This window comes from Arachis hypogaea, chromosome 7 (genome assembly GCF_003086295.3).
Source record: "Arachis hypogaea cultivar Tifrunner chromosome 7, arahy.Tifrunner.gnm2.J5K5, whole genome shotgun sequence".
Taxonomy (NCBI): Eukaryota; Viridiplantae; Streptophyta; class Magnoliopsida; order Fabales; family Fabaceae; genus Arachis; species Arachis hypogaea.
In genome coordinates this window covers 15,609,476-15,631,756 of record NC_092042.1, presented here as the reverse complement: position 1 = coordinate 15,631,756, position 22,281 = coordinate 15,609,476, and the positions used below count along the sequence as shown (strand labels likewise).

Sequence of the window (22,281 nt, the reverse complement as noted above, 5' to 3'; positions counted from 1 at the left end):
CATACCTAAAGGAAGTAGAAGCCGTATTAGAATTGTCCCACAAACTAAGTTTCTTGAATGGTGCCTCCAGTGAATCAAGGTCAAGGTCCCACAAGGAATTCTCAATGGCCTGAGCCAGTTTCTCATCCTAATAAGCATTGTGGAAGCATTTTCTTTCCTTAGCATCAAGAACCAGTTCCCTCCATACACTGTTACGGTTCATCAAAGTTGATGCATTTCCTAATATCCAAAGGCAATATCTGTGCATAAAACCAAACCAAAGTTTTTCAATAAAAAAGAACTAAATCTCACCATTTAGAGCATGATCATAACATATATTGACAATCAAAAATGGTATTCGTACACCAAAATTAGCCACTAAATTCAACTACCAATATATTTGTGTATAAATATATATGTGGTTTAATTTATTTTCAATGTGTATTTATATTCCAACATGTATTTTATACTTGTGACTGACTTTAGTGGCTGATTTTGGTGTATACGTTAGCATAATTGATCTATAATATATAATGGATTCAAAGTAGGTATATTTTTTTTTAGAGTATGAAATCTTAAATTACAAAAATGCACTTAATTAATCCTATATTTTGAACTTCTAATGATATTTTTAGTTATATAATAGAATTTAATTTCGACACATTGTCAGTATAAAACAATTTTACACGTAGATTCAATCATTAAACAAAAAATGTTAGCAAAAACAACAATGTTTTACATCAATTGCATGAATGGTTATAAAAAAAAAGAATGTAATTTCACAACTGCGTAAAAACAGTGTATCAAAATTAAACTATGTATACTAACAGTAAAAGTAATTAAATAAAATATCACCAAATAAACAAATTTTATATAAGTAGCATACCTAGCCCTTGTCAATGCCACATTTGTTCTTTGTCTATTTGAAAGAAAACCAATATTTCCAACACCATTGGATCTCACAGTTGATATTATAATTATGTCTTCTTCACCACCTTGAAAATCATCAACAGAACGAACACTCACAGAGAAGTTAGGATCACTGTCTGAAATATATTGCTTTATGGTCTTCTGGATTTCATGTACTTGACCATTGTATGGAGATATGATTCCTATGCTAACTTTCTTTCTTCTTGTCAAACATTCTGGCAAGAGAGGGAACAGAAATAATATCATATATATATATATATATATATATATATATATATATATATATATATATATATATATATATATATATATATATATATATACTAAAACTTTAATAACATTTTTTACTAAAAACACCCCTATTTTAATTAATTAAATTCAACTTCACTCTTTGTGTAAATTAAATTAGAGCTTCATTCTTATTTCATTTTCTGTCTCCCACATTACACTAAACACAATATTAAGACTTATTTTAATCTTTGTCTCGCTCTCGGTCTTAGTCTCTCAGTCTTAGTCTCTCAGTCTCTGTCTCTCTTTCAAACACTACTTTAATTATCCTCCTAATACATAAATGAGTAAAAATTCAAATAATTATCATATTTTTCGAAAATATGAAAAAAATAAAAAAATCAAAACTTTTTTATTTAAAAATTAAGAAGATAAATAAAAAGATGAGTTTGAACTCTTGTTATTTTTCTTTAAAATATCTATAATTTCTAATGACATGGTAAGACTAAACACAGTTTAAGAAAAAAGAGGTACCAAGATCATGGCAAAAGTTTTATAGAGACTAAAATTAAAATGACCTATATTTATAGGGACTAAAGGATATTCAAGCTTAATTACAAATGAAGAGAAAGATAAACTAACCTTTTCTAAGGCTTTGAATAATCTGTGAGACAGCAGCAGCCTCAGCAATGTTCTTCAAACTATGATCATGATTAGACTGCTCTTTACCCCTTGATATGTTGATGAAAGAGTAGGAGCCATACATTTTCCCTTTAAGGAATTGCTTATTATAGCTTGTTGATTTGACAATGGATGCATCAGCAAGTTGCTTATTATAGAACTCTTCACTTGGGAATTTGCTAATTGATGGATGCATCCTATACTGAATATTAAGCATGTGCCTCTCTTTTCCCAACAATACCAATCTCTCAAACAAACTTCTTCCAAATTCAGCCTTCTCAGCTATCTAAAATTTGATCAATTAACATATTAGATAATGATCTTCAATAATAAACAAAATTCAAAACAACTAAGTTACTAAACCAAAGTAGGAGTATCTACTAGAATATTTAAAAAGATTAAACAAGCAAAACTACTTGGTTAGGGTGTTTTAAACACGGGTTCAAACCATGGAAACAACCACCGATATAATTATCAGGTTAAGCTGTGTACATTATAACCCTTTTAGGTATGACCCTTTCCCAGATCCTGCGTTAACGCGTGATGCTTGTGCATCGAATGGCCCTTTTTTTTTATTGATACGGTGGAATAGACACATTCATAATCCAAGGACAAGGGGTCTAATTCAATTCGCTTAAGTCTGCAACATGGACTCCACTACCAGAAAGTTTTCTTTAAAAGATTTCAGAATCTAAACCAAACTCACATTTTTGTGACCTAATTTCATATATGGTAATCAAGTAAACAACTATTTTTCCCTATATTTTAGTGCTTGAGCAACCAAAGTACCTTGCTTTTAACCAATGCAGGAAGCTGTCTTTCATCACCTATTAGAACAGCATGTTGAAGACCAGGAAGTTGCAATGGAATTGCTGATTCACATTCTCTCAGCTGTGCTGCTTCATCAATAACTACAAACCGGAACTTTTCCCCTTCTTGAGTATGCAGTTTAGAAGAACTTGATGCAGTACAAAATACTAAGCATGCTTTCTCAATGCAAAACATTGAAATGCCAACTTTGCTTGTGATCCAAGGAAGCGAAATTGAACGTGATAGTGAACTTAGTATGCTTTGTAGGCTTTTTCCATCTTCACATTGATGAAAGTCTTGTTTGAACTTGGAATTCCGTAGCAAAGTTTCCAAAGATTTCAACAAATCCAGAGCAATGAACATTTTCTTTACCACTTTGAATGAAATCATAGATGTTGGTAGGTGAGTATACAAGGCTTTCATGAACAAATTGAGCCTACCTCCAATGTAACTGAACCTTTGCTTCACAAATTGCTCCATTGTCATACCAGCAGCACTCATCTTTTTATCTTCAACATACAAATTGTAAGATTCTACAACCCCATTGAATTTCTTCTCAACAAATTGCTCAAATGTCAAAAGGTTAGAACTTTTCACTTTTCTCTTGTATGAAGAATATGCACGTTTTACATTGCTGTTACTTTTCTTAGCAAATTCTTCCAATGACATTAGATCCTCCTTATCATTCAGTTCACACCTATATTGTTGATTGGGGTTCTTCAGTAACTTGATCATAAGTTCCAAGTGATGTTTCCACCCGGTTAATGGCATAAAACACTTTAAAAGCTCTTCCACTCTATAATCAAGAAACACATCTTCAAGACCGGGAAAATTGTCCACTTTCATTCTGTTTTTGTTGCCAAATAGCAAAATGTTACCAAGGCCATAAGTATCAAACTTCTATGACTGCTTAAACAAACTATGCAGGCGAGACGCCAAGGTCAACACTGCATTATTAGTTGGAGCACATGTCAATGTTCTGATCTTCGACCGGAGCAATGAATATAACAAGCAAGCAACAGTGTTTGTTTTGCCGGTTCCCGGGGGGCCCCATATAAGTTTAACATTATGACTGTAATGGCATTTGCTCATAGCAACACAGCTTAGAACAGAATCTCTTTGAGATTCATTCAGATTCTGAGCACGGATTATGCTTTGTGCTGAAGATTGAGCTGGAGACTCAGTCATGTTTTCTCCAGAACAGCAAAAAATCTGACAGACTTCTTTAATCTGTAAAATATGGTATAACCATTGGAGATAAAAATAAGAAATCAAATATATTCAACAAAAGTAACAGCATATCAAAATCAGAGAACAATGCATGAACATCTATAAAATGAGTCTCATGTAGAAAATGTTTCCATCAGTGTTCAATTAGTTATTGGTACAAAAAAGTTTGCAACTAGCCTCAATTATGCTTTTCAAATAACACTTAACTTACATTTGAATTAGGCTCATGCTGCAGAACTTTTTCAATAATGTTTATCTTTTCATCAACATTCAGTGCTCGCCAAATGCGAATATTTGTGGCCATGTTCAACAGATATACAACATAGAGCTTTTCTGTTTTGTTAATATTCCCGGTAAGTACAGAATCCATATCCAAGCATTTAGATGAAAGTACTTCAATCTCATCAGGAAATTCATCTTCTGATCCACAAATATAAGCAATATGGTATTGCATTTTTGGCCTGTTCAAGTCATATATCCCTTTTGGTCTAACATCTGTGAAAGCAACAATGTCTCCAAATTCAGGTTCATATTTCCCAACATTTTGAACTTCTTCAGTGACCTTCTTTACTCTCATTTTATAGAACAAGTCCTTGGGAGGTTTGAAGTCCTTGGACCTTTGAATCGTCATGACCTCACAAAATGGAGCTTGAGAAACACCTTCTATTCCTGAGCACAGATCACTGTGAGTTTCCTCAATCAGTGGGAAAATAAATGAGTTCAAGTACTCTTTTGTTGAGGAGAATGAGAGTGGAATCTTCTGAACCTGTGAAGAAAAACATTGTATCTCCTAGAAGATCAAAATGGTATAGAAAGTGCAACCAATATAGATAATAAGATTAACATCATTTGAGGCATAATATATAACTATAACTATTACATTACAAAGTTATAGTGCTTCCCATCTTGCTAAGAAATTTCATTATCTACTTATAGCAGAAAAGCAATGCTTGTATTAATCTTTTTGAAGAGAAGTTGAAATTAAGAATACAATTAGTTTGCAAATTTGTGATTAAAAATACACAAGCAACTTTGTACGTATGAAGAACAGCACTCTTTCAATTCTACATTTTGTTTCCTCACTCTGTTAAAAATTTAAAAACAGAACAAAAACAGAAAACTTACTAGGATAAATAAAAAGAATAATATAAGAATATCAAAGGCTAAAGAATATTGAACATAAAACAATAATAATAAAAAAAAGACCTTGTCTCTGTAGAGCTTGTGGTTGAGAACATCATGGAGAGTCCATGAGAACATAATATCCAACATCCTTGATCCTTTTTTCTTTTCTCTCTGAATTCTAAATGACACAAATAAAGAATACGAGTCACAATTTTTTTTTTCTTTATTTTGTTGACGTATATATAGCAGTCAGCCAGTCACAATAACTGAAGGAAACAGAACCGTCCACACTACAAAACTTCAAACCACATTAGTATATAGTAGTGAAGAATAATTAGCTGTAGTAAATAGGAACAAAAAGGTAACATTAAACGAAACTAATTAGTCTTTGTTCTGTTTGACCGGGACATTGAAAAAAGCCAAATAAAAAAAATAATAATATTATATGATTAATAGATATTATTATTTTGAGTCGATATTTAAAACGTAATAGTTTACACCACATTTACAAAGATTCGCATACATAAAATACATAATTTCTATTTATATTTACTATAGTTTATACATATAAATTTAAAGATTTTCAATAATTTAGAGAAAGGGAGTTTAAATTTAAGGCTTTTTTTTTATGCTTTAAAATTTAAGCAGTAAAACAATTTCTGCAACTTTAGATTTACTGTGTCTACGAAATTAATTATGCATGAAACAATTTATTTTTGTCTCATAATGAATGAATAGAAAATAGAATAGAATAGAGAAAAGAACCCAGCTATATATTTTGGTTCAATCATCTTATACAATGTAGTATATCCAGTCTTCAGTCTTCACCATAATATGATAAAATTTCTACTATCTTTTCAATAATTACAATTATCAATTTTCTAGAATTCTTCCTATTCCTATCCGGGACAAACTAAACTTCTAACCAAATTTAATTTGGCTAAATTCACTTCTTAGCCTCTCAACATTAAGCACTCACCCAACTTAACAAAAAAATTTCTCAAAATAATTACAAAAGAGATTGAGATAATCTTTAGCTTTTCTCCAAATTAATTTTCTTTGTCTTTTTTTAATGATTTTTTCTAAATCCTTACATTTATGCCTTTTTTTATTAATTGAAAAAAAAAGATAAAACTAAAAAATCAGAATATTCAATAAAAAAATATGAAAGAGAAGAAATAAAACAAGTTAAAAGCTATAAAAATAATCAGATTTTAGAATTTGCTGTTGTTGCCTTTATCTTAGCAGAATGCTTTTTGTAGTGTAGATGCATTGCTTTCAAAACTTCAAAATTTGAGTGGTGAGATGCTAGGTTAACTCATAAATTTGGTTTTCTCTCGTTACCTCAATTTAAAAGTATTGAATTTGGATTCTCTAAAGTTTGAATTTCACTTTAGAGAGATACACCATTTATTTTATAGGTGAGACCAAAAATAAATATGAGAGAGAAACAATTTAAGGGTAGAAGATCACATTTTACCCTCTAAAGTACAAATTTAAAATTTAGAGGATCCAAATTCAAAAGTATTCGTTATTACATGTAGTGAAATGCGTTGGTCACTCCTAACACAAAGATGAAAAAGTAGCAAAGGTTGACGCCAAGTCAATTGCAAGTTATTTAGGCTGGTCTCTTTCTCATGCACTGTTGTTTAGTTTCTTTCACTGGTGGAAATATGAATGATTGAATGTGTATCAAAAAGAGAGAGAAAGCAAAGAAACTTAGAGGGTAAGCAGATGACTAAAAATAAAAATAGTGAAAGGCATTTTTTTTTTCTCTTTCTGCAACATAGGACACTTTTAAACTTTAAATTCAAAAGTAAAATATGAGATAAAAATAACAATTCACCTCTATAATTTTAAAAAATATAAAAAATTAACTTTCAAATAACCAATATTTATTAATATTAGAATTTATGTTTGTAATTTAAAATTTAGAATTACATGTTTATAATTTAAAATATAAAATTTAAGATGAACGAAATAATTCTAAAAAAAATTTGTTGATTTTCATCGAGAAAAGTAGTTAACTAGCATTACTTTTTATTTTAATAACATTGAAAATAGAATCTAAAAAAACTAATAAAATTGACTAAATATTGATTGAAAAATATTAGTTTTAATTTTTTTTCTAAATAAATACTCATATAAGGAGAAGAGATGCCTTAGGAAAGAAGGTTCTACTAAGTTGTGAGCTTTTTTTCTAAATAATTTGTTGATTGCATCATTGCATGAAGCTGAGGTCTCTCTCTCTCTCTCTCTCTCTCTCTCTCTATATATATATATATATATATATATATATATATATATATATATATATATATATTCTAAGAACGTTTAATTTTCAACTAAGCACTTGAAGTTTTACTTTTACATTCATTAACGGCAACAAGTCTACAACAGCCACATTCATTTTAGTAAGTATTCTTCATTCTGGCTTCCATAAAGTGTATATTTAACATTAACATATACAAGTGATGAATAGTTTCACCATATCTATCAGAGAATATTAATGGTTTCCTGCTATTATTTGAAATTCATTCAGATTTGATCTTCATCAATTAGCAAAGGATGTCAAAGACTAGTAGGGAGGATCATGATGATGAATCCAGTTTGTTGGATATTGTATTCTCTTGGAACCTCAAAGATGTTCTAAATGACAATCTTTACAAGCATAAGGTTATTTTAGTCTTTTCTGTCTTCTTTTTTTATAAATAATCTGTTTTTGTTTTCATGTTGGTGAAGCTAAGAAATGAGTTTAAGAAACTCTGTTTTTAACAGGTTGGTAAGATTCCAGAGACATTCAATTCTGTGAAAGAATACATGAACTCATTCATTCCTTCATTGATTGAAGAGACACGCAGTGACATGTGTTCAGGATTGAAAGGAGTGTCTAGAGCTCGATTCTGCGAAATCAAGACTGTCGAAATGGACACAGAGTTCTTCAAACCTTCTAAGAATTTGTTCTATCTCTTAACATTGGTGAACACTAGTGATAATGATGATGTAGATAAAGATGATGTGGAAGAAGGTGGTGAAATTGGAAAATCATATGAGCCTATGTTAGGAGATGTTATTGCTTTTACTCCTATTAGACCAAAATGCATAGATGATTTAAACAGCCCCAAAAACTTCTACCATATTGGTTATGTTGTTAGGCCAAAACGTGCATATGACAATGTAATTCCAATTTTGTCCTCCAAGCTCATGGAGACTAAGAATGAATATGACAGAAGTGGTGGTGTTAAGAAGCTTTATGCTGTGCATCTTATGAACATTCTAACAAATGTTAGGATATGGAAGGCATTGAATTCACAGCTAGAGGATGCAGACATGAGCATTATTGAAAAGGTGCTAAGACCTGACACAAAGGTAAGGGAAATATATATATATATATATATATATATATATATATATATATATATATATATATATATATATATATATATATATATATTGAGGTTGTGTATTTAGGTTATGTTTATAGTTTATTGTATATCATTTTTTAACATTGGTTTGATGGTGAATTACTTTGTAAATACAGATTTATGCAAATGAGTATTTGATGTATCTAGAGATTCTATGATTCACTAGGTGTAACTTAATACATTACATAAATCTAGTGCATGATACGGAACTGTTTTAAATTTATCATAATCTGAATGCTTCTAAGGCTGTCATTCCCTTAATTGCTCAAAACACTGAGGTAATAACATGTTAGATTTTTTCTTTATTGTTCTTAGATTGGAAGAAAATGTCAAATATGCCCCTCAGAAATAAACGTTATTGGCACTTCAAGCATAGGAAATATGATTCAGTCTCAGAATCTCAATGAATCACAAGAAGATGCAGTCTCAAGCTGTGTGAGCATGACAAAATGTCACCATAACAGCACCATTAACCTTGTATGGGGACCTCCTGGGACTGGGAAAACCAAGACTGTGGCTTGTATCTTGTTTTCCCTTTTGAAGCTTAGAGTCAGGACATTGACATGTGCTCCAACTAACACAGCAGTGATGGCGGTTGCGTCGCGGCTGCATAGCCTTGTTAAGGATTCACTTGAGCATGAATCATATGGTTTTGGCGACATAGTGCTATTTGGCAATAGTTCTAGAATGAAGGTTGATAGTTATCTTGGCCTTAAAGATATCTTTCTCGAAAATCGTGTGAATAATCTTGTTAAGTGTTTTGCTCCACTAGGTGGTTGGAAACATAGCATTGAATCAATGATTCAACTGATTAAGGAACCTAAGAAGCTATATAAATTGTATCAGAAAGCGGAGGGCCTAATGCCATTCAAAGATTTTGTGAAGCAAGAAAACAGCACTGTTGAATTCCAGTATAGCCTATACACAATAAGGAACTGGCTCTTTGGTGATTCTAAAACATTGAAGGAATTTGTGAACATGAAATACAGTGACATTGCAGAAAAGTATCATTCTCTCATTGAAAGCATAATGACATTTGATCAATTTGTGAAGAAGAAATACAGGGAATTGAAAGGAAAACTCGAGTTCTGTATGCAGACTTTGTACACACACATGCCAACATCTTTTATTCAGATCAGTGATGTGAGGAGAATGACTAGAGCCTTTGGTTTGCTTAGATCCCTTGAAAGTTCCTTGAATCATGTTCCGTACAGGAAAACTCTGAATTATAGTGATGATGATGATGAAGAAGAAAATGAAGAAAAAGAAATTCTTGACTACTTGGGGTGGCCAAGCCTGGAAAGAGAATTATGTGTTGGAATACTAACTTCACTTTCTCAATCAGTTTTCATTCCAGGGACTAATGACAAGCATGGAATTGAGAAATTTTGCTTGTCGAATGCTTGTCTGATTTTCTGTACAGCATCAAGTTCTGTAAAGTTGTTCACAAAAGGAATGACACAACTGAAATTTCTGGTAGTTGATGAAGCAGCCCAGCTTAAAGAATGCGAGTCAACCGTACCGTTACAGCTCCCAGGCCTTAGGCATTGTGTCTTAATCGGCGACGAGAAACAACTTCCGGCCTTGGTTAAAAGCAAGGTACTGAGCATTGTTTCTAAATAGTTAGTACTTTTGTGATCTTAATTGTTGTTTATTGAATCTTGATAATTTTTTATGTGTCTAATGTTTTTTAAATTGATTAAAATCTTATAGATTGCTGAGAAGACAGAATTCGGAAGAAGCTTGTTTGAAAGGTTGGTGATTTTAGGAAATGAGAAGCACATGCTGAATATTCAGTATAGGATGAGTCCTTCAATTAGCTTATTTCCAAGTGAAGAGTTCTATGAAGGAAAGCTTTCTGATGCTCCAATTTTGAGTAATTTAAGCTATAATAAAAAAATCCTTGAAGGAGAAATCTATGGCTCTTATTCATTCATAAATGTAGCTAAAGGCAGAGAACAAATTGGTCTTGGACATAGTACAAAAAACACTGTTGAAGCTGCTGTTATTTCTGAGATTGTTGGAAACCTCCATAAAGGTTGCTATGTTTTCTCACTTTTCTTGTGTAATTAACTATGTCACCTAATTTTTATGTGTGTTCTTAGTAGTGTAACAATTTTCTTCTTTTTTTTTGGCAGAGTTTGTGAGGACAAAGAAGAAAACTAGCATAGGAATCATATCTCCTTACAATGCTCAAGTTTATGAAATTCAAGAGAAAGTTAAGAATTACACTTCAGTTTCTGATCCTGATTTCAGTTTAAGTGTTCGTTCCGTCGATGGCTTTCAAGGCGGCGAAGAAGACATTATCATAATATCAACAGTTAGAGCAAATGGTGCTGGAAAAATTGGTTTTCTTTCCAACAGACAAAGAACAAATGTGGCATTGACAAGAGCTAGGTATGTTAAACTAAACTACCACCTTAATTTATAAATGAGAATATGCATAAGCTGATTAAAATTTATTGTTTGATTTTTGTAGATATTGCCTTTGGATTGTTGGAAATGGTTCAACATTGTTTAATAGTGAGTCTATATGGAGTAAACTGGTTCTTGATGCTAAGAAAAGAAACTGTTTTCACAATGCTAGTGAAGACAAGAAATTGGGTCAAGTAATTGATGATGCATTGTTTGAGATTGAACTTCTTGAAGAATCTGCATCAACATTTAAGAAACTAAGCCTAGGGAGTAAGTCAGAATTTGGTGGTTCATATTCAAGGTAAAATGTTTGTTGCTTAGCTTAATTTGTGTACAGTTTTGTATGATTTTTCACTTTTGACTTTTGAGGATCTAATATTCTTGTATAAATTTTCAGAAAATCTTCATGGAACAGACCAAGGAAGTGTTAATTCGGTTTATGATGGACCTGATGGATGCAACATCATCAAGGAGCTTAGCTTCTTTTGAACTTGTATATTTAATTCTTTTGAACTTATTAATCGTATCAATTGGTGTTTTCTTCAATTAATGTTCAGACGGGATAGTGTGGTTTACATATAAACTATAAACCTGTTGTTCTTTGGTGCCAAGAAAGTAGAAACTGTGTTGTGTGATAAGAAACTTAATTTTAACTTTTAATATTTATTTGTAATATGTTTCATGTCTGTCTTCCTTTGGATACTTAATACATTTGGCTAATTGGGTATGTAATTTACTTATTTAATTTATCTACATAAAAGAGATACCTACTTGAGTAAAATTTAGGTGCCCACAATAGACCTAATTACTGAAAATATTTAGTTATTGAAGGTTTAGAAGACTTAGAGAATGGATGTTGAATTTATAGTCTTTTTTAACTTTGATTGATTAAACTTTAAAATCAGAAATTAAATTTGGCATTTGTTTGCGCAACGAATTAAGTGGGAGACAATTTAGTTTTGTCTCATACAATTTAGTTGTCATCTGCAATGCAAATTACATCCAATCTCTACCAACGTTGGTGGAATTTTCACTATCTTTTAAATATTACATACATCAATTCTCTAGAACTCAACGTAATCCTATCTGAGACACCAAACTTCAACATAAACTTGATTTGGTAATGTAACAACTTAAACAAGACACACAAGTGCTTACCCAACTTAGCAAGGGATACCTCTCAGGTACTTGATACAAAATAGAAATACAACAAAAAAAAAATATGAAATCACTCTTAGCTTTTCTCTCAAGTGTTTCTCTCAGCCTTTTTCACTCAATGCCTTTTTCTCAATGCCTCTCTTTCTTGACTTTTTCCTTAGACAGAATACAAAAAAGATATACATTGAAAAAAAATACAAACAGTAAAACATGAAGGAGATGATGATTCACAGCCTTGACTCTTTATGTTGAACCTAACTTCTGAACTCAGAACGTTATTCTTCATCTTAGTGGAGTGCTCCTTTTAGTTAGGTGCAATGCTTCCAAGACTTCAAACTCTTTTTGTTCGATTTTTCTCTTCTCTCTAATTCGGGTTCTCTTTCCTTCAGCTCTAACGTGATTCATTTTCCTTTTTGTATCTTCATCAGAGCCACAGTTAGGGTTTCTTCAAAGTCAACTTCTTGGACCTTGGGCTAGCAGAGATCCTTCCTTCTCTTTCTTCAATCAACCCCTAAATTAGGGATTTCAAATCGGATCCTTTGTTTGACCGAAGAGGGCAGAACAGCAGAAATTGATTTGCTCAATGATAATCCCAAATCCAAACCCTTGAAAGAGTACTTTGGCTCCAAGTAACATTGTAGGCCATTGATTTACAGTAGATAAAGTTCAACCACCTCTTTCCTCTTGTTACCTGTTCATGCCCTGGGTCGAGCTGTATGACCCGGACTGATTGACGACAAGTTGACCGACCTCTTTAGGTCAGAATTATCTGACCTCTTCTCAAAGAGCTCGACCAAATCACCAGAGAAGCCCAAAGAAGGCCCAAACGAAGGAACCCAGCCCAAATCTAAGGGCAGCTAAAGTCTAGAAAGATAAAGGTGGTTCCCCTTAAAGATAAGATGACTTCACTCAAAGATAAGATAAGATATCTATCTTATCTCCAGAAAGGTCACTCCACGCTATTATAAATACACTGGAGCACCCAGGTACTCATACTCTGATTCTACTAGAAACCTGCCTAAAGCACGTGCTAACTTAAGCATCGGAGTCTCTTGTAGGTACCACCACCCTCCGGTGACGAAGGATCAGCAGCTCCGCTAGATCCAACAAGTCGAATACGACAGCTTCGGCCACCATCGCAGATCTCGTCCGAGATCGACCTACGGTTTCAGGAAACCCTCGGAACATTGGCGCCATTGCCGGGGACCCTGGAAGTCATCCCATCTTCATGGCGGATAACCTTGACAATGACCACGATTCCGATCTAGAAAACAAGATGTCACATAAGAATGCGGACTCCACACCAAAAGATACATCTCAACCAAATAAAGACAAGAATTCGCCAAATACAAAAATCATGGTAGCACTACAAGCTCAACAAAATCGTCTCCAACAACTCGAAAAAGAAGCCGAGCATCAACGAGAAGCCGAGAGGGACCTTCGAAGAGAAACTAGGCGACGCCGGAAACTAGAGGATAAGCTCCTAAAGCTTGAGGCTGATCTAAAAACCAAAACCACTCAAATCGGTCACGATGACAACTCCCAAAAAGATCAAGCTCCCTTCACTAAAGAAATCATGAAAGCTAAGGTTCCAAAGGATTTTAAAGCTTCCGACATGACCCCATACGACAATACCTTCGATCCAAGCCATCATCTTAGCAACTTCAGAAGCAGAATGGATCTCACCGACGCCTCGGACGCTATTCGATGAAAAGCCTTCCCAACTACTCTAACAAATATGGTAATTAAGTGGTTCGACAGTTTGCCCCCTAGATCCATCACAAGTTTTGACAACTTAGCCAAGAAATTCCTCGCCAGATTCTCTATCCAGAGAGACAAAGCCAAACACACCCCGAGCCTATTAGGGATCAAGCAAGGAGATCGGGAGAGTCTTCGCAACTACATGAAAAGATTCAACAAAGTATGCCTGGACATACAAAGCCTACCAACAGAGGCAGCCATCATGGGTCTCATTAATAGCCTACGAGAAGGACCCTTCAGTCACTCCATATCAAAGAAACACCCAACATCTTTAAATGAAGTGCAAGAATGGGTAGAGAAGCATATCAACATGGAAAAAAAATTCTCGGCTAGGAGAGACCTCAAAGCCCGGATTCTCTTACTCCTCCCGAGATAAGGATAAAGAGTCTAAGAAAAAAGAAGATCAACGCGGAGAGAAGCTCAAACAATACCACAATTACACACCTCTTTGGGTGTCTCTCGTAGAAGTCTACCGAGAAGTGCGCCACATTGAGAAGATTCCACCACCTCACCCAATTAAAAGCAAGAGAGGGGGAATCGGACGGAATACTGTGAATACCACTGAATCTATGGACATCCTACCAACGAGTGCTTCAACTTAAAAAATGTCATAGAAAAATTGGTAAAAGAGGGACGACTAGATCGGTACTTAGCCAATGAAATGGACGAACCCAGGAAAAGAAGACGGGACGAAGAGGTCGGTCGAGCTGAATGACCACCTCACACCCCGGAAAAGCACGTTCACATGATAAATGGAGGATTCGCAGGAGGAGGGATCTCGAAATCATCTCGCAAAAGGCACCTCAAAGAAGTATATCATATTGAGGGAGGAGAAGGATCACTCGACCTCCTTACTATTACTTTTACTCAAGAAGATGCGACTGGCATCATCCCGGGACACGATGATCCCATTGTCATTACAATCATATTGGCTAACGCTAATCTCCACAGCACACTGGTGGACCAAGGAAGCTCAGCGGATATCTTGTTTAAATTTGCCTTCGACAAGCTCGGTCTACAAGAAAAAGAGCTCAGAGCATATCCGGACAGCTTGTTTGGACTAATAGACACTCCAATCCAACCACTTGGATATATCTCCTTGCACACAACCTTTGGAAAGGGAACCCGATCAAGGACACTCAACATAGACTACAACGTAGTCGACATAAGCTCAGCCTACAATACCTTGATAGGTTAGACAACACTGAATCAGCTGGCTGCAATAGTTTTAACTCCACATCTATGCATGAAGTTCCCAACTCCAGAAGGGATCACCATGATAAAATGGGACTAGAAAATTGTGCGACGCTGTTACAACGAAAGTCTGAACCTCAGAGGCAGAGGAGAAAAAATCAACACTATCGAACTCGGAAAAGTTCGAGGTCGGGAAGAACTTCGTCCACAGCCTGAAGGCGAGATAGAGAAAGTCCAGATCGGAGATACCCCAGACAAAACAACAAATATTGGGGCAACCCTAGAAGGAGACATGAAGAAGTCTCTGATACAGTCCCTAAGGGATAACGCCGACCTCTTTACATGGAAGGCCGCAGACATGCCGGGCTTAGATCCCAAACTATTGTACCACAAACTGGCAGTATATCCAGGATCTCGACCAGTACAGCAGAAGCATAGGAAGCTCAGACCAGAGAGATCTCAGGCTGTGGAAGAACAGGTACAAGCTCTATTGGAGGCATAATTCATAAGAGAAGTCAAGTACCCACTATGGCTAGCCAACGTTGTCTTGGTGAAAAAGTCAAATGGGAAATGGCGGATGTGCACTGATTACACTGACCTCAATAAAGCCTACCCAAAGGATCCTATCCACTCCCAAGCATAGCCACTCTAGTGGATGCTTCTTCTGGATACAAGTACCTATCTTTCATGGATGCTTATTCGGGATATAATCAAATCCCAATGTATCCACCTGATCAAGAAAAAACCTCATTCCTAACCCCAAAAGCAAATTACTGTTATGTGGTCATGCCATTCAGACTTAAAAACGCAGAAGCTACCTACCAAAGATTAATGAACAAGGTTTTCGCAGACCATATCGGGAAACTCATGGAGGTATATGTGAACGACATGTTGGTAAAAACATAAAGTGAGGAGTCATTACTGTCCGACCTCGCCCAAGTGTTCGACACAATAAGAAAAGCATGACATGTGACTCAACCCTGCAAAGTGTACATTTGCGGTAGAAGCTGGCAAATTTCTGGGTTTTCTGCTAACACAACGAGGAATTGAGGCAAACCCAGATAAATGCCGAGCCATACTTGACATGAAGAGTCCGACCTGTGTCAAAGAGGTACAACAACTCAATGGGAGACTGGCAGCCTTGTCCAGATTTCTAGCCTGATCGGCCATAAGATCTCTCCCCTTCTACGCCACTTTAAGAAAGGGAAAGAGGTTTGAATGGACAATGAAGTGCGAGCAGGCTTTCTAGGATTTCAAAAGGTTCCTGGGACAGCCACCTATTCTAACTCGACCACGAGTAGGAGAACCACTCGTATTATACCTCGTGGTAGGAAATCAGGCAATAGCCTCAGCACTAGTCAAAGAAGACGAAAGTGGGCAACAAGCCATGTACTTCATCAGCAAAGCCCTACAAGGGGCCGAATTGAACTATCAAAAGATAGAAAAATTTGCCTACACTCTCATTCTCACCTCCCGACGACTTTGCCCATATTTTCAAGCTCATACCATCAAGGTCCGGACCAACCAGCCCATAAAAGGCATTCTACAGAAGACAGATTTAGCGGGGAGAATTCTACAGTGGGCAGTCAAGCTATCTGAGTTTGGTCTTCAATATGAAGCTCGGACGGCCATCAAGTCTCAGTATTTGGCCGATTTTATTGCTGAGTACACTGACACCCCGGGAACCCCCTACAAAATGGAATCTCTACGTAGACGGTTCTTCAAACAAAACCGGGAGTGGTGTAGGCGTGATCTTAGAAAGCGATCAGGGAACCTAAATCGAACTCTCCTTAAAATTTGAATTCCCTGCTTCGGATAATCAAGCTGAATACGAGGCGTTACTAGCTGGTTTGAGGCTGGCTAAGGAGGTTGGAATTCAAAAACTCATCATCTTCAGCGATTCACAAGTAGTCACCTCACAAATAACAGGGAGATACCAAGCTAAAGACCCCACCATGAAAAAGTACCTGGACAAAACCAGTGAACAGCTTGGACAACTCGGGGAATATGAGGTCTGCCACATACCTCAGAAACAGAATGCTCGAGCTGACGCACTCTCAAAATTAGCCAGCACCAAACCAGGGGGCAATAATTGAAGCCTCATCTAGGAAATTTTACAGAGTCCATCAATCTCGGGGGAAGAAAAGGTCCTAGCCATATCAGGTCAGGATCAGGGATGGATGACCCCCATAATCAACTACCTTAAATCAGAGAAACTCCCTACAGATAAGAAGGAGGCAAAAAGGCTAAGACGAGAGGCACAGTACTACACCATGATAAACAACATCCTATACAAGAGAGGGATCTCAACACCCCTATTAAAATGTGTGCCGACCTCCAACATAAAAGAGGTCTTGGAAGAAATACACAGAGGCATATGTGGCAACCATCTTGAAGCACGAGCTCTCTCCAAAAAAGTACTCCGAGCCGGATTCTTTTGGCCAACTTTGCAAAAGGAAGCAACAGACTTCGTAAAGACATGTCTACCATGTCAGAAACATGCAAACTTCCACATCACCCCACCATAGGAGCTCATTAGCGTAACATCACCTTAGCCGTTCGCAAAATGGGGACTCGACCTCCTGGGACTCTTTCCCCAAGGGTTAGGACAAGTTAAGTTCCTCATTGTAGGGGTCGATTACTTCACAAAATGGATTGAGGCAGAGCCCTTAGCTAATGCCACTGCTCAAAGAAGTCGGAAATTCTTATATAGGAACATTGTCACAAGGTTTGGGGTTCCTCACTCCATCACCACAGACAATGGCACTCAATTCACAGACGCAGGTTTCAGGAAGTTGGTAGCCGACTTGAAAATAAAGCACCAATTAACATCCATAGAACACCCCTAGGCTAATGGACAAGCAGAAGCTGCCAACAAAGTCATACTAGCCAGGTTAAAACGGAGACTACAGGACGCAAAAGGAGCCTGGGCTAAAAAGCTCCCACAAGTCCTATGGGCATATCGGACAACTTCACACTCCACGATGAGGGAATCACCCTTCCGACTGGCTTACAAAATGGAGGCAATGATCCAAGTGGAAATCAAAGAAGGATCCCCAAGAACGATCTTCTACAGTGAAGAGGCTAACTCTCAACTTCAAAAGGAAGAGCTCGATCTACTTCCAGAAATTTGGGAAAGAGCTCGGATCAGGGAGGAGGCGTTAAAATGTTGAATGGCCTCAAGATAAATCGGAGGGTAGTACAGCGAAGTTTTGCCAACAACGACCTCATCCTAATCCGAAATTATATCAGAACAAGTCGACCAGGAGAGGGGAATCGAGCAGTTAACTGGAAAGGACTCTACCAAGTCACAGAGGTACTGGAAAAAGGCTACTATAGGGTATCTGAACTCGAGGGGCGAGAGCTACCAAGGTCATGGCACGGCTACAACCTAAGAAGGTATTATAGTTAGAAGATAATAAAAAATCTTTGGTCAAGGAGCACTCTTTTTCCTGAAAAGGTTTTTCAACGAGGCACCAAGCCAAGATCCGCAAAATGGCCTGACTTAGAAGGATAAACACCCACATGTATATATTTCGTATGCCTATATGTCTACTTTCTACTTGAATAAAACTTTTCAGATTCTCTACAAAATTTCTCTACCAAGACGCATTAAATCTGAACGCGAAAATTCATTGCCCGATTACAAAGCTACAGGTTGGCAAGGTGACAACCAAATTCACCACCCGACCATGATGAAAACCGAACTCATCGTCTGAATTTCGACAAAGATCGGCAAAGTGAGACCCAAACTCACCGCCCAATTTCTTCAAAATTGGCAAGATGAAAAAGTGACAAAAAGTTATACTAAAAATAACTTCGAACGGACCGACATGAAGAAGACTAAGCAATCAACCAAAGCGACAAAAAGTTATAAAAAGTAACCCATAAAAATGGATTACTAAAAATAACTTCAAACGGACCGACATGAAGAAAGTCGGATCAATCGACCAAAGCGACAAAAAGTTATAAAAAGTAACCCATAAAAATGGATTGCTAAAAATAATTTAGGATGGACCGACATGAAGAAGTCGGACCAACCAATCAAAGCGACAAAGTTATAAAAAGTAATCCATAGCAAGAGGACTGGCCAGCCCTGACTAAAAATGGATTACTAGAAATAACTCAAGAAGGATCGACAAGAGAAGTCGACCAATAGAAGGCGTGCGCTAGAAGGGACACAGTTCAACTCAAAAAGCCACAACCTCACCAAAATAAGTTTACAAGTATTCTATGAGAATACTAAAAGAATAATCGAACAATGCTTGCCTCAAAGGTCACTTTGACTAAAGCAGGAAATAAATAAATACGAAGGCAATCAAAAAGATGTCGGATAGCTTCATATTGAAGTGCCAAAAAGTGCAAATCAACATAGCAAAGAAAGATACTACAATAAAAGATCAGAAGGCAGACCTTAAAGAGCCCAAAAGTATTTGTTTTTTAAAGTTGCCATGAAAATCAACCAAGCGTCAGGAGAAGTCAAACCATTCCAAGTTACAAAAAATAGAGTTCAAAGACCTACAAGCCGGGCCATAAAGATACAAAAACAAATCAGAAACTACAAAAGATTCAAAGACTCTCCAGTGGCGGCATCTTAGGATGAAGGAGGACGAGTTGCGAGCGGGACAGTATCAACGGTTCCATCCGGCCGGTTCAGGATCTGAACATCAGAGTCTGACTCGGGATGGCCGACCTCAACTGTAGGAGTTGGAGAAGTCAGGGCAACAGAAGCTTTGGCTGATGGCGCAGGGACGATCTTACCATTCTCCACAATATTGTCCAAACTGAAGAGAGTCAGGTCGAGCTCGAGAGCAAGAACTCGAACCTAAGCCTTCAAATTCTCATAGGCAGCAGTCACACTGCCCACGAGATGGCCCTGGAGCTCAGTATAATAAGCTTGACCAGACGCTAATCTCTCCCTAGCCTCCAGCAACTCGCCATAAGTTCGGACATAGCTCTCTTGAGCGGTCCGGAATAAGGCTACTCCTATGTGTCATCTTAACACTACTTCGGGTAATGAAATCCAGATGGTGAAGAATGGACACATCATCCATAAGAAGTCAGCTATAAGGAGTGATTTGATTGTCAACAAACCCCACAGCATCAAAGTCGGGGGCATCCAAATCAAAGGGTTCAACAGCCTTCTGTCTTTTTGGTGGAGGGCCGGCAATAGGTAAGAGGTAGCACCATAAGTTGATTGGGGATGATCAACCAAATAGACTGATGAGCGGATATTTTATACGCTTTTTGGGGGTAATTTCATATAGATTTTAGCATATTTTTATTAGTTTTTAATAGAATTTTATTAGTTTTTAAGCAAAAATTATATTTCTAGACTTTACTATGAGTTTGTGTGTTTTTCTGTGATTTCATGTATTTTCTGGCTGAAATTCAGGGAGCTGAGCAAAAATCTGATTTAGGCTGAAAAAGGACTGCTGATGCTGTTGGATTCTGACCTCCCTGCACTTGGAATGGATTTTTTAGAGCTACAGAAGTCCAATTGGCGCGTTCTGACGATTAGATTTTTGACGGTTTAGAAATTCACTAATGAAATCTCGTTGTAAAGTATAGTCTCTAAATCAAACAATAATCCTTTCGTACAAAAAGTGTTTGTCACTAAAACAAACCCCTAAATTTATAAACCGAAGTATTTAAACCTCGGGTCGTTCTCCCTAGGATTTACAATAAAGTGTCTTGTTATTGGTTGTGAGTTATATTTGGGGTTTTTAAGATTTTAGACAAGAAATAAATGGCAAAGAAAATAAACTAACAACTAGCAAAGCTCTTGGCAAGATATGAGAACTAGAAGTCCTATCCTAGTTATCCTCCTCAATTGTGATGGCAAATTGTCCATTGCTCCCACTTAGTCAACCTCTAACCATGGAGGAAAGTCAAGTGGATGAATCAATTTGATTCCTCAAGTCCTAATCAACTCCCAAAGGAAAGACTAGCTTTAAAGGCATTCAAATCAATTAGCAACTTCTAATTATCAATCAACAAAGGAATTAGATAACTCAAGAGTCACTAATTACTCTACCTAGGCCAAGAGGAACAAAACCTACACTAAAATCCTACCAAGCATTTCATCAAACACTTGGAAGGCACAAAAGAAAAGCAAAGCAAATTGACAACAAGAAGAGAATCTAACAACAACAATCAAAAGAAACACAATTATTATGAATTACCTTGAATTGAATTGAAAGAAAGTAGAAGGAACAATACTAGATCTACAACAAAATATAAGAACAACATAAAAGAGATTACACCAAAAGAGTAGGAGAAGAATGAATGTAACTACAAGGAATTGAGAAGATAGAAGTAGAAGAAGATGAATCTAAATCTAGGTCTAAGAACTAAACCTAATCATAATCCTAATTCTAGAGAGAAGTGAGAGCTTCTCTCTCTAGAAACTAGTTCTACTAATTCTAAAACTAAACTATGACTAATGGTAACTAACATGTGTTTCCCTCTTCACTCCTTGGGTTAAATAGCATCAGAAATGAGTTGGATTGGGCCCACAAGGCTTCTAAAATCGCTGGCCACGTTTTGCTTCAAGTGGACTAGGTGGCAGCAACGGCGCGTGCGCATACTATGCGCGTGCGCGCCACCATACTTGTAGCAACTATGGCAAATCTTATATCGTTTCGAAGCCCCGGATGTTAGCTTTCTAACCCAACTGGAACCGCATCATTTGGACCTCTGTAGCTCAAGTTATGGTCGTTTAAGTACGAAGAGGTCGGCTTGACAGCTTTCCGGTTCTTTCATTTCTTCATGAGTTCTCCAACTTTACATGCTTTTTCTTCATTCCCTTGATCCAATCTTTGCCTCCTAAACCTTAAATCACTTAACAAACATATCAAGGCATATAATGGAATCAAGGTGAATTAGATTTAGCTATTTTAAGACCTAAAAAGCATGTTTTCACTCTTAAGCACAATTAAAGTAGAAGTTATAAAACCATGCTATTTCATTGAATAAATGTGGGTAAAAGGTTATAAAATCCCCTAAAATCAATACAAGATAAACCATCAAAATGGGGTTTGTCAACCTCCCCACACTTAAACCAAGCATGTCCTCATGCTTAAACCAAGAAAAAGCAAAGGGATATGACACTTATTCAAAGCAAAGAAACTATATGCATGCAACTAAATGCAAAAATGATTCTACCTACTTGGTTAAGAATAAATCATTCTCCAAGACATACATGCACAAGTAGGGCTTAAGATCATATAACAATTTATGAATCCTACCAATTGAAGTATAAATATGAAGTTCACATAGACTTGCAAGAAGAACGCTCATGAAAGCCGAGAATCAAGGAATTGAGCATCGAACCCTCACCGGG

General features: G+C 36.4%; 3 protein-coding genes across 3 annotated transcripts; 1 reads left to right on the top strand and 2 right to left on the bottom strand.

The window, feature by feature from the left end:
* Positions 1–5: 5 nt before the first annotated feature.
* LOC112701195 (probable helicase MAGATAMA 3) lies at positions 6–3,858 on the bottom strand. The gene is made up of 4 exons (XM_072199221.1): positions 2,608–3,858; positions 1,780–2,104; positions 866–1,124; positions 6–239 (listed from the first exon to the last, which is right to left on the bottom strand). Exons 1-4 carry the CDS (start codon positions 3,472–3,474, stop codon positions 128–130), a joined length of 1,563 nt encoding a protein of 520 aa, XP_072055322.1. The 5' UTR covers positions 3,475–3,858; the 3' UTR covers positions 6–127.
* On the bottom strand, positions 3,529–5,181 carry LOC140174297 (uncharacterized). Its single transcript, XM_072198719.1, has 3 exons — positions 5,065–5,181; positions 4,070–4,624; positions 3,529–3,858 (listed from the first exon to the last, which is right to left on the bottom strand). The coding sequence occupies exons 1-3, from the start codon at positions 5,128–5,130 to the stop codon at positions 3,529–3,531; spliced, it is 951 nt and encodes a 316-aa protein (XP_072054820.1). The 5' UTR covers positions 5,131–5,181.
* A 2,037-nt stretch (positions 5,182–7,218) lies between these two features.
* Positions 7,219–11,555, top strand: LOC112702615 (helicase SEN1). The gene is made up of 8 exons (XM_025753734.3): positions 7,219–7,397; positions 7,526–7,659; positions 7,762–8,352; positions 8,724–10,007; positions 10,122–10,446; positions 10,547–10,805; positions 10,888–11,124; positions 11,221–11,555. Exons 2-8 carry the CDS (start codon positions 7,552–7,554, stop codon positions 11,252–11,254), a joined length of 2,838 nt encoding a protein of 945 aa, XP_025609519.1. The 5' UTR covers positions 7,219–7,397; positions 7,526–7,551; the 3' UTR covers positions 11,255–11,555.
* The last annotated feature ends 10,726 nt before the right edge of the window (positions 11,556–22,281 follow it).

Coding starts and splice junctions, on each gene's coding strand:
- LOC112701195 (XM_072199221.1), bottom strand. CDS start 3,474: ATGAAAGTGGACAATTTTCCCGGTCTTGAAGATGTGTTTCTTGATTAT. Junction 2,105..2,607: donor CTGCATTGGTTAAAAGCAAG/GTACTTTGGTTG, acceptor ATCAAATTTTAG/ATAGCTGAGAAGGCTGAATT. Junction 1,125..1,779: donor TATTCAAAGCCTTAGAAAAG/GTTAGTTTATCT, acceptor CTCTCTTGCCAG/AATGTTTGACAAGAAGAAAG.
- LOC140174297 (XM_072198719.1), bottom strand. CDS start 5,130: ATGTTGGATATTATGTTCTCATGGACTCTCCATGATGTTCTCAACCAC. Junction 4,625..5,064: donor ACAAGCTCTACAGAGACAAG/GTCTTTTTTTTA, acceptor TTTTCTTCACAG/GTTCAGAAGATTCCACTCTC. Junction 3,859..4,069: donor AGCATGAGCCTAATTCAAAT/GTAAGTTAAGTG, acceptor CATATTTTACAG/ATTAAAGAAGTCTGTCAGAT.
- LOC112702615 (XM_025753734.3), top strand. CDS start 7,552: ATGTCAAAGACTAGTAGGGAGGATCATGATGATGAATCCAGTTTGTTG. Junction 10,008..10,121: donor CGGCCTTGGTTAAAAGCAAG/GTACTGAGCATT, acceptor AAAATCTTATAG/ATTGCTGAGAAGACAGAATT. Junction 11,125..11,220: donor TTTGGTGGTTCATATTCAAG/GTAAAATGTTTG, acceptor ATAAATTTTCAG/AAAATCTTCATGGAACAGAC.